Source organism: Thamnophis elegans, chromosome 7 (assembly GCF_009769535.1).
Source record: "Thamnophis elegans isolate rThaEle1 chromosome 7, rThaEle1.pri, whole genome shotgun sequence".
Lineage (NCBI taxonomy): Eukaryota > Metazoa > Chordata > Lepidosauria > Squamata > Colubridae > Thamnophis > Thamnophis elegans.
Window position 1 is genome coordinate 30,684,929 of NC_045547.1, and position 13,710 is coordinate 30,698,638.

A 13,710-nucleotide genomic window follows, 5' to 3' on the forward strand; every position below is an offset into this window, starting at 1 on the left:
TTCCTGTTCTGTGTCTCCAATTCAAATCACTCTGCTCAGCATTTTGCTGTTAATGAGCCAGTAACTGAAAAGAATGATTGTATTTCTTATGTCAATATTTTAGTTCCAACAGAAGACAAAAGAATTCCCCAAATTTGAACAGTGTATTATTTCAGGCATAAGAAATGATCTTTACTGGATTTTGAAATCCCTTCACATTGAATCCATTATGTTAGAATAACGCTATGTAAAGTAAATCTGTATCAAGTGGAAAATTTCACTGGCTGGAGGTACCTGCCTTTTCAAGTCTTTCCCATATGTCATGTAACCCTTTGCTGCTTCAAAGCAATTCTCTGCAACCTTTGCAAAGTGTAGAATTAAAAAAATATATTGCTACCTTTTAAAAAGTAACTCCACCAAGAAAATGAACAAAAACAGCAGAAACATATATAAATACAATCTATATTATCTCTATATCTTTATTTGTCATATTTGCTTGTTTCCGCAAAGCAGTATATAACATCACAAATAACAAAAACAGAGGCAACAGCTTGTCTCTGAACTCACATCAGTTATTACATGGTAGGTACAAAACTAAGTAACTCTGTCTTATTATACAGTTTTTTCCCCCATTTATATACAAATATCTAAACTATATGGAAAAATAGTAAAACAAAACTCGCAGTATGTGGCATGGCCAAAACAAAAAAACTAGGAGAGATTGAGAGGAAAGGAGCTGATCAAGAAGCAGGCAGTGCCAATATTACATTGATGGGATTCATGTATAAGCACATGTATTAAAATGGTTGGTCTTCCAGGAGGCAATCATTGACCAATAATCTCTTTCATCTCTTTCCTGTATGGATATACAATAAACTCTTCCCATCACACAGCACTGGTGCTTTCATATGGCTCTAAGATTTTAAAAGTCACACTATTATTGGACCCAGAGTACTTGCTTTGTGGGTGTCAAAACTACTTAAAACTGCTTAAAGGTTGCTTCAACGTAATCAGCTTGTACACACAGTATACATATATGTGGTATACATTGATAGAAATAAAAAATAGAGCTCTCCCCAACACTGAAATATCTGCAAGTCAGTCACATTTTTCACCCATTCTATTTAAAAAGGAGGCTACTGATGAAAACTTTTTAACACGTGCAAGTATTAGCAAGGTATACTGAGAGCAACATAGTTAGGAAAATGATTTGGAAGCAAAGTAGCGCTGAAATAAATACCGGTAGAAAGTCTGTGCATGCTTCAAACATTATTTGGAAGTGCATGAGAGGTTCTGCAATTCAATAAAGGAGCCTGACCTTGTTCAGGTTTCTTCAGATGGCTGGAAAAAATGTTGTCGCTTTGTAAGAGTCACCTTCAGTGAGTGTAATTCTTTAAAGCAGTAGCAACACTTTTCCTGGCTTCTACACAAGGTCAAAACTGGAAAAAGGTCCAGCTTCTTTAATGAATAGCAGAAAAAGATGAGGTCATACGTCATCCTACTCAATAAAAATTCCCTACTGCTGGCACTAAAAGATAATTGAACTGACCTTACTCCCCAATTGCAGGGAGCTGAACTCCATAATTTATGCAAGAACAGTGTTCAACCTTCCTTTACTAAGAATTACAAACATACTCATGTTACTTTGGCCAAAGTTATGTCATTCATGTATGTATGTATGTATGTATGTATGTATGTATGTATGTATGTATTTCGCATCATAGTTCTGGTGCCACTGGTCTGTTATTTTAATTGGATATCAATTATCTACTGAGTTTGTGGAATTCTGGGTGCCCAGAACCAATGACAGGATTCTAAAAGTTAGCCCATATGAATACATTGTACAAGTCAAATTGAAGCAAGGCAGATGATTGTGTGTTTATGAAACATGTTCCTGTTCTGTCTTCCTTTCTTCATATCTCAAGTTCTCTAACTACTTCAGGCAGAAAATGTGAATGGCGCTTTTGTACTCCATTATCCAAATTCTCTCCAATATCTTCTAGAAAAAGGGAAGTGCAAACCATAATGATAACAGCCACAACCTCACTTGCTGCCCCAGAAAAAAATAAACAAACTTCAGCAAAGTTCCCAAGTCCACACAAACACATTTTGCCCAAATAAATGCAATTTGGACAAAGGATGCTAATAATTGCTGTAGAAATCTGTCTTTGCTATAATGTGGTGTGTGCGGGGGTCTCAGGTGAGAATATTAAGGCACAGAGAAAAGGAGCAATAGAGTCAACTCCCCCGAGATCTCATATTTAGACTTTCCAGTGAAGGGGTTAAAAAGCACCATATGAAAAAGTGCCAAATAACCACAACATACTGTGGGAGATCCAGCAACTTAGAACAGAATCAGCATTACTGATTTCATAATCTATGCAGGAGACTCAGGAGGGGCCTAATGTTACCCTCCTTTTATGCAGCAATGTGTTAAACAGGCACAGTTACCACAACCACAACAGCAACAAAGACGTGCAATATATTGCAATTAATGTGATTGCCCTTTTCAGCTTTATAATGTGTCTGGCAAAACCAGTGGCAGCAAATTTTACTGCTTGCAAAGGGAGCCTGTGATTCTTAGACAAAAGATACATCATGCCTAATGAGATCAGCATGTTTTAATCTCATGGCTTGTAGAAAATAATGGCGAACCACACAGATATGTTTAGATCGCTTGGCCAGATTGGAACAGAACAAGAGGAAGGGAAGGGAAAATGGAATGTTCTCCATCTTAGGCGAATTCCATCCCACTGCACTTAAAATTAACTATTAACATAGGTAAAATATTTACAGCAGAAAAGAGAAATGTTATAGAATTTAAAGTTCAGGAGATGCACGGCTCAAAAACAGACAAAAGGCAAAAGAGATTTCGGTATCACTGCTTGTACAATTGCTCCCCCAGAAGAAAAGACGAATGACAAAAGGCAACAGGATTCTAACAGTGCATAGAATCACAAATTAAATCAATGGAGGGAAGCAATCTTGCACATTTGGATTTGGTATCTAGGAAGATCGGATGAGGTCTAAAGAAAAATAATTCAACATGACCCTCACCTAATATATACACTATATTGCCAAAAGTATTCGCTCACAACTGCTTCTGATTATGTGGATGGGTGAGCGAATACTTTTGGCAATATAGTGTATATACAGGATATGTGCTTCTATTTATTGAGCAACTTTCCTGGGAATATGCATCCAGATTTGTATCTTGGGCAGCTTTCCCTGAAATTCTGGATCATTAAGTACTTACAGAGATGTCTTTCTCTAAAGATGGGAGAAATCTTGTTTTGCAAAAAATATCTTGCAGATGCTTTTGAAATACTAGGCAACCAGAAATACCCACAAATGCTGTATTTCACTTCTGCATAGGTAAAAAGATCTATGGATTGTTTCAATCTTGTCTTCCCCCATTCACACTTTGGGTCTTTTGCAAAGACTAATTGCATATATCATACTATGGAATATTAATTAAAATAAATCCTGGCCACAATGAAAAACTTAATAGAACAAATTAATTGAGCAATAGCTAAGGATAACAAATAATCAAAATTATGAGGGTGGAGATACCTTTTCATAATAGAGCGCAGAAAGCAAATTTTCTGCTATTCATTTGAAATAATTTAGCAAGTGAAAAAAAATACATAGGGGATCATTTGTCTGATTTTTATAGTATTACCAGCCCTTTGCCTTACAAATAACATAAAAACTATTCAAACGTAATGTGTTTTACTCATCTTACATCTCTGTTCTAGGCTACAATTTAGTATTTTTTTTAATTTTTTCTTTATTAAGTGAAATGTGCACTAGTTAAGCTTTTAGAAAAGAAAGTCCATACCACCCGCATTAGCCATAATGGTCCTTGCTTACAATTGGCATCAGAAGGTGCCCAATCCTGACTTGAGCACCATGTAAAAAAGGAATATAACCTGTTTTCTGGTTCAATAAATAAAGGAAAGTTCCAGGCTATGGCATGTTCCACCAACCCCTTAAAACTCATCATCTGAGCTCAAAAGCAGGGTCTTCTCATTATCCCGGACACCAGAGGTGCTATGAGAACGTGAAATGATGTGATTGCCATTCCGCCATGGTGGTCCATGTTCCAGGGTGGATTGCTGTGTGTATTGCTGGTAGGCTGGGGAGAAGTTATGTATAGCATCCTGCACGATGTCGTGGGGGTTCATGGTCTCCTTAAGGCTGCTAGAGATGCTCTTCATTGGGGCACACCGTCCTAGAAAGAAACACCGTATGTGAAAAACAGAAGCTTTTCTCCAGTTATCCCATAAACCGTTTCAAAAGCTACCTACAGTAGTTTCCCCTGGTGCCTATATATTAACAAGGGCAGAAATTAGGCAGGAATTAATTTTGACAACTAAAGAAGTTTGGATACTATCTCAAATTAGGAGTAAACGTACTTTAAGTATACTTTGGGGATTTTTTTTCCAGTTCTTTCATAAAAAATATCGACTCCAACTCTAAATCTTATCTTCGTAAGCTGCTCAGAGTCAATTTTCTTAAATGAATAGATAAAGTTGTAAAACTTTATTTATTTAGCATATAATTTGAAGTGAGCGGGTGATTTTTTTGGTTGCTCCTGTTAAAAAAAAAGGGGGGGGATCTTTAAGTTGTGAATCGCGTAGAAATCTATCAAAAATTAGAAAATCTGTATTTTGCCTACCAGTGGTGTAGATCAGGGTTCACAACCCCAAGGCCATCGACCAACCCTGGTCTGTGACACGCCAGAAATCAGGCCATGCAAATGAGCAAAACCCCATCTGCACCTGTGCGGAAAGTAGGCACCATGCAAAACCTCTTTCTATGGAACCAGTCCCTGGCATCCAAAAAGGTTGGTGACCGCTAGTGTAGGTCACATACTGTTACAGAAAAATAATAATAATAATGCCTTTGCTACTTTTATTCACAATATATCGATTATGATTGAACTAAAATATGAAAATAAAAAGATCATCGGGATAATTGACACTATGTCAATTAAAGAAATAAAAGCAGTTATAACCTATAGTATAGATAATTTCCAGAGGTGTGGACATATTATAGCTGGTCCTTGCTTAGCATCCATAATTGAGACCTGCAACTCCATTTATAAGTGAAACAGCAACTGACCGCAATGTATGATTTTACTTCGGTGTTTGCCCTTAATTCCACCGGAAGTACACAAACGGCAAATCACGTGACTGCAGGATGCTGTGATGATCATAAATTGATTGCAAAACTGTTTTTTTTAAAACCAGCATAAATTTAATGGTTACTAAATGAGGCAGTTAGTAAGCAAGGATTACCTGTAATCTATTGCAGCAAAAGCAATAGAATTTCATATAGTCTTATATACTAATACTTTGCTACTGAAGGCATATTGAGTCATCTTGTGTACTAACCCATCAGAGACGCTGATTTCCAGCTGTAGAATTTTTAAAGTTTTCATTACAGCTGTTCCTATCAGGCAGAACTTTTGTAGTGTTCAGGAAATATGTTTAATGAGGACTTTCACTATTTCCCCAAAGTAGAAATATTTACTGTTTCTAACATGATTAAGGAGAAATAGTGCAGGAAGCTGAAGTGTCTCAACAACGAAGAAACAAACAAGTGCAGAGAGAGCTTGGCACCTACCATATGGACCATATGATGGAACCGCTGCGCCAGATACCAGAGCCCAAAGCAAGGGAAAGAGAAAAGGAGGAGAGAAAAAAAAGAGAGGAAGATATGGGAAACAACAGTCTGAAAAGGCAAGCAATTCTTAGGTTGTATAGCAAGTTGAATTCTTTACTCTCACCCTCCACCCAATTTCACCAAAGGTCTTGACCCACAACTCTTACAGTAAAAAAAAAAAACCAAAACTATACAATCAATTCTGAACAGCACAATAGAAATACCAATAAAGGAGAATATTTGTTGCTCATGGTTGAAATGAAAGGGGGGGGGGATCCTTGGTGCTCTCTGAGCTTTGTTGTTTTGTTGCAGCTGTTTCATTACTCAAACTAGATAACATCATCAATGCTAGTAAGGAGTGGGGTTTGCTCTTAATTTATATTCCAGTGCCTTGCCCTGTCCATGTTGGTCGGAATGATCTTGGTTATTCTTTGATTGGCCTGATTACTATTAGCTTGTTCGGCAGTTCCTTGATTGGGATACCAATTACCTCTTTGACACCAAGACCAACAATCAAGAAGTAAACAATATTGCAATCAAGGAACTGACAAACATGCTAACAGCAAATAGACTAATCAAAGAACAACCAAGACCATTCCCAGCAATGCTCAGCGGACAAGCCACTAGAACATAAACTGAAAGCAAACCTCACTCCCTACTAGCACTGATGATGTTACCTAGTTTGGGTAATTAGACTGCTGCAAGAAACCAAGCACAGAGCCCTTATAATAGAAATAAAAGCACTCACCCCACTTTTAATATTAAAAAAAAAAGTGAACACAAAACTTGTAATGCTGTCTGTATTTACATCCTTGGAGATATGTTCTAGTGGCAAAATACTACTTGGCTTTCCTGTGCCTTCACTATTTCTACTCTCTTCATTTTAAGACTATTCCAAAATGACTTCTCTGATTTTACACAGATGCACAATTCAACAGGGATGTGCCTTCTAGTCGCTTTTTGCTCAGTTCATAATCTATGCAGGGGAGTCCTTATAAGTCTAGAAAGACTTATGGCAGAGCTCACAGGACAATGACCTCTAATCCTACATAAAATTGTCTTTCATCTCTACGTAGCTGTGTTCAGAGACATGAAAATGAGATCTGGTACTAATCTACGTACAAATACGACAGAAGGAAAACACATTCTACTTTTCAAATGAAGTATTCAGAGAATGAATTAAGTCGGCTTTTTATTGCAAATTCAATAATGACCTCCATACCTTGCGCATCAAGGTGCTTGTCTGCATAGACCTTGTAAGTGAATGCATGCCGCAGAGCAATAGCTGCAAAGAACATTTCCACGCAGATGATGAAATCCTGATAGCCAGCCGCTACGGTCCCCACAGATACATCGGCTGCGCGGATCTTAGGGATTGCACCACACTTCTCCAAAATGGCCAATAGCATCCCTGAAAAGAAAGAAATATTCTGAAGTCTGTTTCCCCCATGTATTCATTTTTTATGTTTTTAATGAGGATTGTTAATTTCTGATATTTTAGTACAAGCATTTCTCACTAAGATTATCACTGATTTTGGTTCATGTTTTCATTCATTTTAGTTATATTAAACCTTTTTGCTTAATATATTTCGTTTCATCCTCCCTCCATGCTGTTTCTTTCATCTTGAAGACACCGAGTAATGGTTTTAAGTTCTAAAAAAACAGATTCACACTAAAAAAACAAAAGATAAGAATGTTTTAACAATGAAGCCAATTATCTAGAAAGTTATCCCATTTGAAGTAGTCAAGAAAACCCTGGACAACTACCTTGTGTAGATGATGTAATTTGGATTATTGCGCGAAGCAAAGAGTTGGACTCTATGATTTAAATGTCCCTGTGTTTTTATTCTACTACAGTTTATTCCAAATCTCCAAACAGAATATAACAATATAAAATAGAGTGTAAATTATACTTAGTGTTCAACTTTGTTTTTAACTTCTGGGTGCAATTAGTAGCAAAAACAAAAATGAAAATAAATTAACTAGTTAACTGTTAAATGTTTGGTGGAAGAGGTGTATTTTTACTTCTGCCTAAACGATGGGAGCCAAATGCAGCTCCTTAGGGCAGTCACTGCATACAATCACCTAAAAGAAAGTTGTAGTTAGCCAGAATTGTGCAAAAATGCTCCTCACCTCAATTGCAAAATCAGTGATAGTTGGGGGTCACGGAGAACTCCCAAACTGTAAATCTACTCTTTCTGGGGGACTCCAACCCAATCCAGAGATAATTTCAACCCCAGAGTCCAACTTTCTCCTTATCAAGAGCGCTTCTGTTTTCCATGTGCTGAATACCAGCTCGTTATTGAGATTTAGTCAGTGTTAAAAGGTAATTATTTCTTCTTTGGAAATAGAACATAGGGAGCAGTTGAGCCGACTAGCATCCTATCCCAAATAGCATAGGAAATAAGACCTAACTCATGCCCTATGTTGTTAAACCATTGTTTCTCTAGAACCACCTTCTATACTTCAGATACAATAAGGATCTGAACCACTGCAAACAACAGTCCATGTCTCATGGCCTCAAAGAGTAAACTTAAAAAAAAAATCAGTTCATATCAGAATCGGTTTAGAATCTGTTTAGACACTGCTGATGATATATCTTTAAAAAGTTTTTAAAAAGACTTCTATGCCTGTTTACACCATCCAGAGTCTGGAATGATGACTAATCAGACTCAGAAAAGTGATTATATAAGACATGATGTCAAGTTTTCCCTAACCAATCCAAGTTTTCATTTGTTATGTTTTTATGCTAATTTGAACATAAAGCATAGATATGGTGACCAGTGATTGATTATGTATATTATGTACGAAGGGATGCTAAATTCAAATGGGGATTTATTGCTCAAACTTCAATGAATAAAACTTAAGTATATAGTTCTAAAAATTGCTGCAGGATTGATTTGTTCATTTAGCATCTTCTATTCATAACAATTGGAAATAATCTGATTCTCAAACCACCTGGCACTTGACTGAATGAATTGCCTTAATACACCAGAGAGGAACTAAGTGAAAGGATTAAAGAAGAGGTCTGATTTATAACTGAATTATAAATGAAGTTAACATATAAAAATGGCATCGGAAATAAAAAAAATCAAATGTAACATTATTCAATCATAATGACCTACTAAATGTTCCGAATTATTTGTGCTTGCAAGTTGTAAACGTGTACATTAGTACCTCACCTTGCCAAAAAGACAGGAAAATAACAGACTTGACCATGAAAAATTTTAGGACAGGACTATAAGGACTGAGAAGTTCACGGGTGGCAAAATAGAAGAGGAAGAGGGCATACAAAGCCAAGCTGACTGAAATATTGTAAATGATTGTCACATAGAGATATCCACTTCTGACACTGGAAAGGAAAAAAAAGAACATGTCAGATGTTTTCAGTATTGTTTATCTTAAGAAAAGTTAGAGTATAGACCAGTGATGGCTAACCTTTTTGTTGTTGCATACCAACAGTGCATGCATGCATGTCCACACTCATAATGCAATGCGTGCATGACACCCCACCCCGCTCATGTGCGGGCAACCCTCCCCATGCCTCATTTTGGGCCTAGAAGGCATCCCTGCAGCCTCCTGGTACCATAAATGGGGTGCAGGAGTACTCTGCAACCCCCGTGTTTCCTCCCCCCCCCACGCATGCACATGCATCTCCTGTGTGTGCCCCACCCCCACGGATGCGCAGCAGAGTCCCATAAATCAGCTGGCCGGCATGAGGCAGGCGTGCATGCGCAATTAAGCTGAGCTGGGGAAACAGCCCGCTTGCCCGCAGAGGGCTCCATGTGCCACCTGTGGCACACTTGCCATAGGTTCTCCATCACGGGTATAGACTTTCTCTTAACCAAATATATCCGCCAGTCACTAAACAATGAACCATTGCAAAGAGGCATACGCAGATTAATTATTTCAATAATATTATAGTAATCCTAATTAAAAATATCTTGAATTGTCCTAAAAAGAGTAAATAGTGATGTTTTATTGAACAGTGAAAATGAAAATTAGGGAAGTGGACTTATGAATGACTCTGCATTCATACACTATGAATACTACACTATATTCAAAGAGTACAATCAAAGAGATTGTATTACGGCAGCTACATTTAAGTCAATGGCTGCTGGCTTATGCCAAAAGGCTCCTTTTTTTGGTCCCACTCATTTGTTACACTTATATGAACTTGGTGAGTCCGTCATGCCTTAGGATTTGGATGACACGAGGGTGTTAATAATGCTTAACTGTTATTTCTCCCTGATGCCAGAATCAGGTAGAACTGTGCAGATGCTGGGCAGTGTCTGGAGACAACAAGAAGTCTACAGAGTTATCACAGAAAGGACAGTTTTTGTTTGTTGGAAGAAATATGATTTAGGAATTACATTATACTGGTTTTAAAGAAATAATATTTATAGGCAACATATATCCAATCCAAAATCAAGATGTTGGTAATAATGCTCAAATCTGTAATGCTATGAAGCTTTGGCAGATTCTGTATGCATCTGACGTATTAAGCTCTGCTAAGTGGTCTTGCTCTGTATAGCATCATTGGGTAACAGTACAACATGTGAAGTTTTTGACTGTGGCATCTTAATTATGGAATGTAATTCACCTTTCCAGAAATTAAGTCACTGCCAACACTTCTTTTGTCCTGAAATCAAATGAAGATAATATGATACTCGTCTAAGTTTTGAATTTAAGATCTGCTCCATTTATATTCTGATTTATTGTCTTTTATTTGTTTTATTCTGTCTTTATTCTAAAGCACTATATTCGCATAAATATAAATATATACCATACATAATATAGGGCCTGGAAGTATCTGAAGAAATACTAATTACAGGTGAAAAAACTTGCATAGAATCAATATACTGTTTCCCCCCCACCCCATCTTGTGCCCATCCAGTCTCCAATAATATAAAATATAATGCCAAAATAATTATTTGGCTCTGATCTTTCAACTCTACATCTAATACTATTATTATTATGCTACTCTCTCTTATGCTCATAGTCTTCTTTTGTTCTTCCAGTTCTTACGGCAAGAATTCATTTTTACTAAAACTAGTTCCCATTCAAAGCTTTGTTTTGGTGGTCAGTGATTGAAATAAAGACTTGACTTGTTTCCACATGTCAGGTATGTGTTATTTAACAAAGAATGTCTTTACAATCAAACTATTTACTTACTCAAAGTCTCCATCCTTGTACTTTCCAAATGCCTGAAGAACAACTGTAATAATTGCCATGAGGGGCTTCACCACACAGAATTGTAGTGTGGCCTGGAAGAAAGGAAAACAGAAAGGCAGACAAAATGAAGATAAGAAATATACAGGTGTAGACCTCCTTAATCTTTTACTTTATGTGTTAATTCCCAATATTGCTGTCTTTCTGCTTACAATGAAACATGGGAGGAGGGAGGGGTATGATTGGAATGTGTGGGAAGCTGGGAGGGAGAGAGAGGAATTTAAGTTAGCCATTTGCAGCTTGACAAAATTGTACAACCCCAAGGTTGTGAGCTGAAGACTTTCGAAAGGTGCAGACTGTTCTCCCAAAATAAAATGCTTGACATGGATTGGTGGACAATGAACACCGGGCAGCCGGGAAATCATAATACTGCACTTCGCATCAAAAACTTAGAACTGGCTTTTCTTCTCCCATGCCTGTATGGATCTATCAGTAAAGTTTTAATCTTAATAATAAAAATATCCCAGGAGTTTCTTTTGCTGTCCATGCCAGCGGGATGGGTGACAATTGCCCACCAGCAGGATTGGGAATTCTGAAACTGTTGTCCCAGTGCATCTCAACGGCGCAAAAGTAGGTTCTTTAAACTGCTCTGATCACCTACTTTCTTTCATTCTTCTGTTTAAGCAGATGGTTTGAATACTAATTAACTGTACTTAAGGTAAAATATGTCTGATGTGACTTCTCTGAATTAAATTCTAGAAGAGACAATCAGACTTTGCTTCATGCTTGATTCCCAAAGAGGAAAAGGTGGGGGAAAAGTCTATCTTGGAGGAGCAGAACTATAGGCTATAAGGCAGTTCAAGAAATGTGTGAGAAACCATTTCTGTAGCACATATCCATGTAAATTATTCAAAGCTGAGTTCAATTCAAAAGCAGAATTTGTGAATAAAGTACACAAAAAACTTCCTTCAATTCAAAGAACCCTTGACTATACAAAAAATGAGATACTTCACAGCAATCAAGAGTCTGAAATCATTCTTTTACAAACATTAATTAATATAAATTAATGCAAATATTAATACAAATGCAATTAATTCAGTACTTAAAATAGCAGGCTAAAATTTGAAAATACATCAAGAAAAAAACCCTGTCAGATTCATATATAACTTTGTACTCCTGTCCTATTTATTGTCAGATGCATAAACCTAGCAATAGGCAGGATCATGTACTATATAGATTTTATTGGATTTCTTGTATACAAGCTTCTTTTGTTACAGACTTTTTAAATTACTTCTGTTTAATTTTTTAAACTGTTCATAATCATTATTGCCAAGAATGTTCTAGCTCTTATTTATTAATTAAATTTGTTTGCCATAGCTTATGAAGTATAAAGCAGTGGTTCTGTTTATTGTTGGAAGGCAGGGAATAATACTAGCTAAAAGTGGCCTAAGTAACTGCCTAAATAGCACTTTAGAAATGTTCTAGCTATGTGATATGCTATCTTAGACTAGGGTACTAGATCTTTGGGAAGCCGTGAAATGATTCAAATATAGGAAATGTTAACTATATGTCTTGGATGCAGCTGAATGTAAACTAGGCCTAACAATCACAGAAGAATCCAAGGATGAGTAGGACTACCGTATCAACAGACAACCTCTAGATAGTATCTCCGAGATATAGAAAAGTTTACTTATTTGTTGCCATTTTGTGTCATCCTGATGTTTTACAGCCTAGATAGAATGGCCCTAGTGAAACCATAAGATAATTTCAAAGGAAGTAAGCTGCCTATTCAGTCAGACAGAAAAGGAAGTCAAAGAAAAGGAAAAGTTTGTTTTTGATAATTCTTGAGTGATGATCATAAGACTTGAAGAGATTAAAATTGAAGCACAATCCAAACAGTGAGTCATAACCAACTTGTGAACTGGAAAATGTCAAGCTAATTGTTAAACTAAACATTTGAGCTTCTTCTTCTTCAGTCTGGGTGCCGTTTAATCATTTTCCTGTAGCCCAATCCCACAAGTGTTTATTTTTAAACACTTCCTTGTAAAAAAAAGTATTAAGACATAGTGGAAGAACAAGTGGGACCAAATGACCTACACAACTACACAGTCATCAGGCAGATGTCTGACAAAGAGACAAATCAAAGCCTATGATGGCTCTTCGGAATCTCTTCACCTATCACTTTCTGAGACCTAAAAATGCCATTTTTGCCCTAGGCAAGCAGAATGCCAGGAAAAAGCACATAAAAGCTCCTTGTTCCTAGAAATGAATGGATTGATGATCCAGTCAAACCTGTAGTTTCAACAGTTGTTTTCAAAGAAACCCTTTGTTATTCATGTAAGCCATGCACATACATTTCTTCATGCCAATCTTTTGTAAACAAAAATTAAAGGATCACAACCTTATGACCTGTCTTCTTAAGCATATAGTGTTCAGCATACATAAACATTAAACATATCATTTTAGTATTCACAAATTACTACTTAAACTATTAAATTCTTCAGCAATTTGTCAGTAGTAGCTAGATGTGGAAGAAGAACGAATTCAAAATAATTACAGCAATAAAAGCAATAAGTCACACTAAAAGTTATGCATGGTTAAATCATGTTTCTATGTTCCCATGAAATGGATATGACTGCCAATATCAATTGGTTAAAATGAACAATTACTTCAGAACAACCATCCTGATATTCAGTTATCTTACTATTCCTGCTCAAGTATCCTTATTTTTTCAGTGAAATAGCAAGTCAGTTTCTTCCATTACTGGAAGCTTCCGGAAGAGGTAGAGCTAACTGAAGATGTTTCTGAAAAAATGAAGCCAACAATTGCAGAAAAGACCAAAGGAGTGGTGAATACACCTGTTCATTGAAAACTTTCTAGAGACAACAA

General features: G+C 36.7%; 1 protein-coding gene across 4 annotated transcripts in view; it reads right to left on the reverse strand.

Annotated features, from left to right (window-relative positions):
- Positions 1–429: 429 nt before the first annotated feature.
- The window catches only part of TMEM184B (transmembrane protein 184B), a 38,169-nt gene continuing 24,888 nt past the window's right edge, over positions 430–13,710 (reverse strand). For all 4 annotated transcript variants that reach the window (XM_032221224.1, XM_032221226.1, XM_032221223.1 and 1 more), the window contains 4 exons: positions 10,825–10,916; positions 8,832–9,001; positions 6,872–7,060; positions 430–4,213 (listed from right to left, as the gene is read on the reverse strand). In XM_032221224.1, coding sequence (XP_032077115.1) covers positions 3,972–4,213; positions 6,872–7,060; positions 8,832–9,001; positions 10,825–10,916 — 693 coding nt within the window. In that variant the 3' untranslated portion in view covers positions 430–3,971. The remainder of the gene's footprint in view (positions 4,214–6,871; positions 7,061–8,831; positions 9,002–10,824; positions 10,917–13,710) is intronic.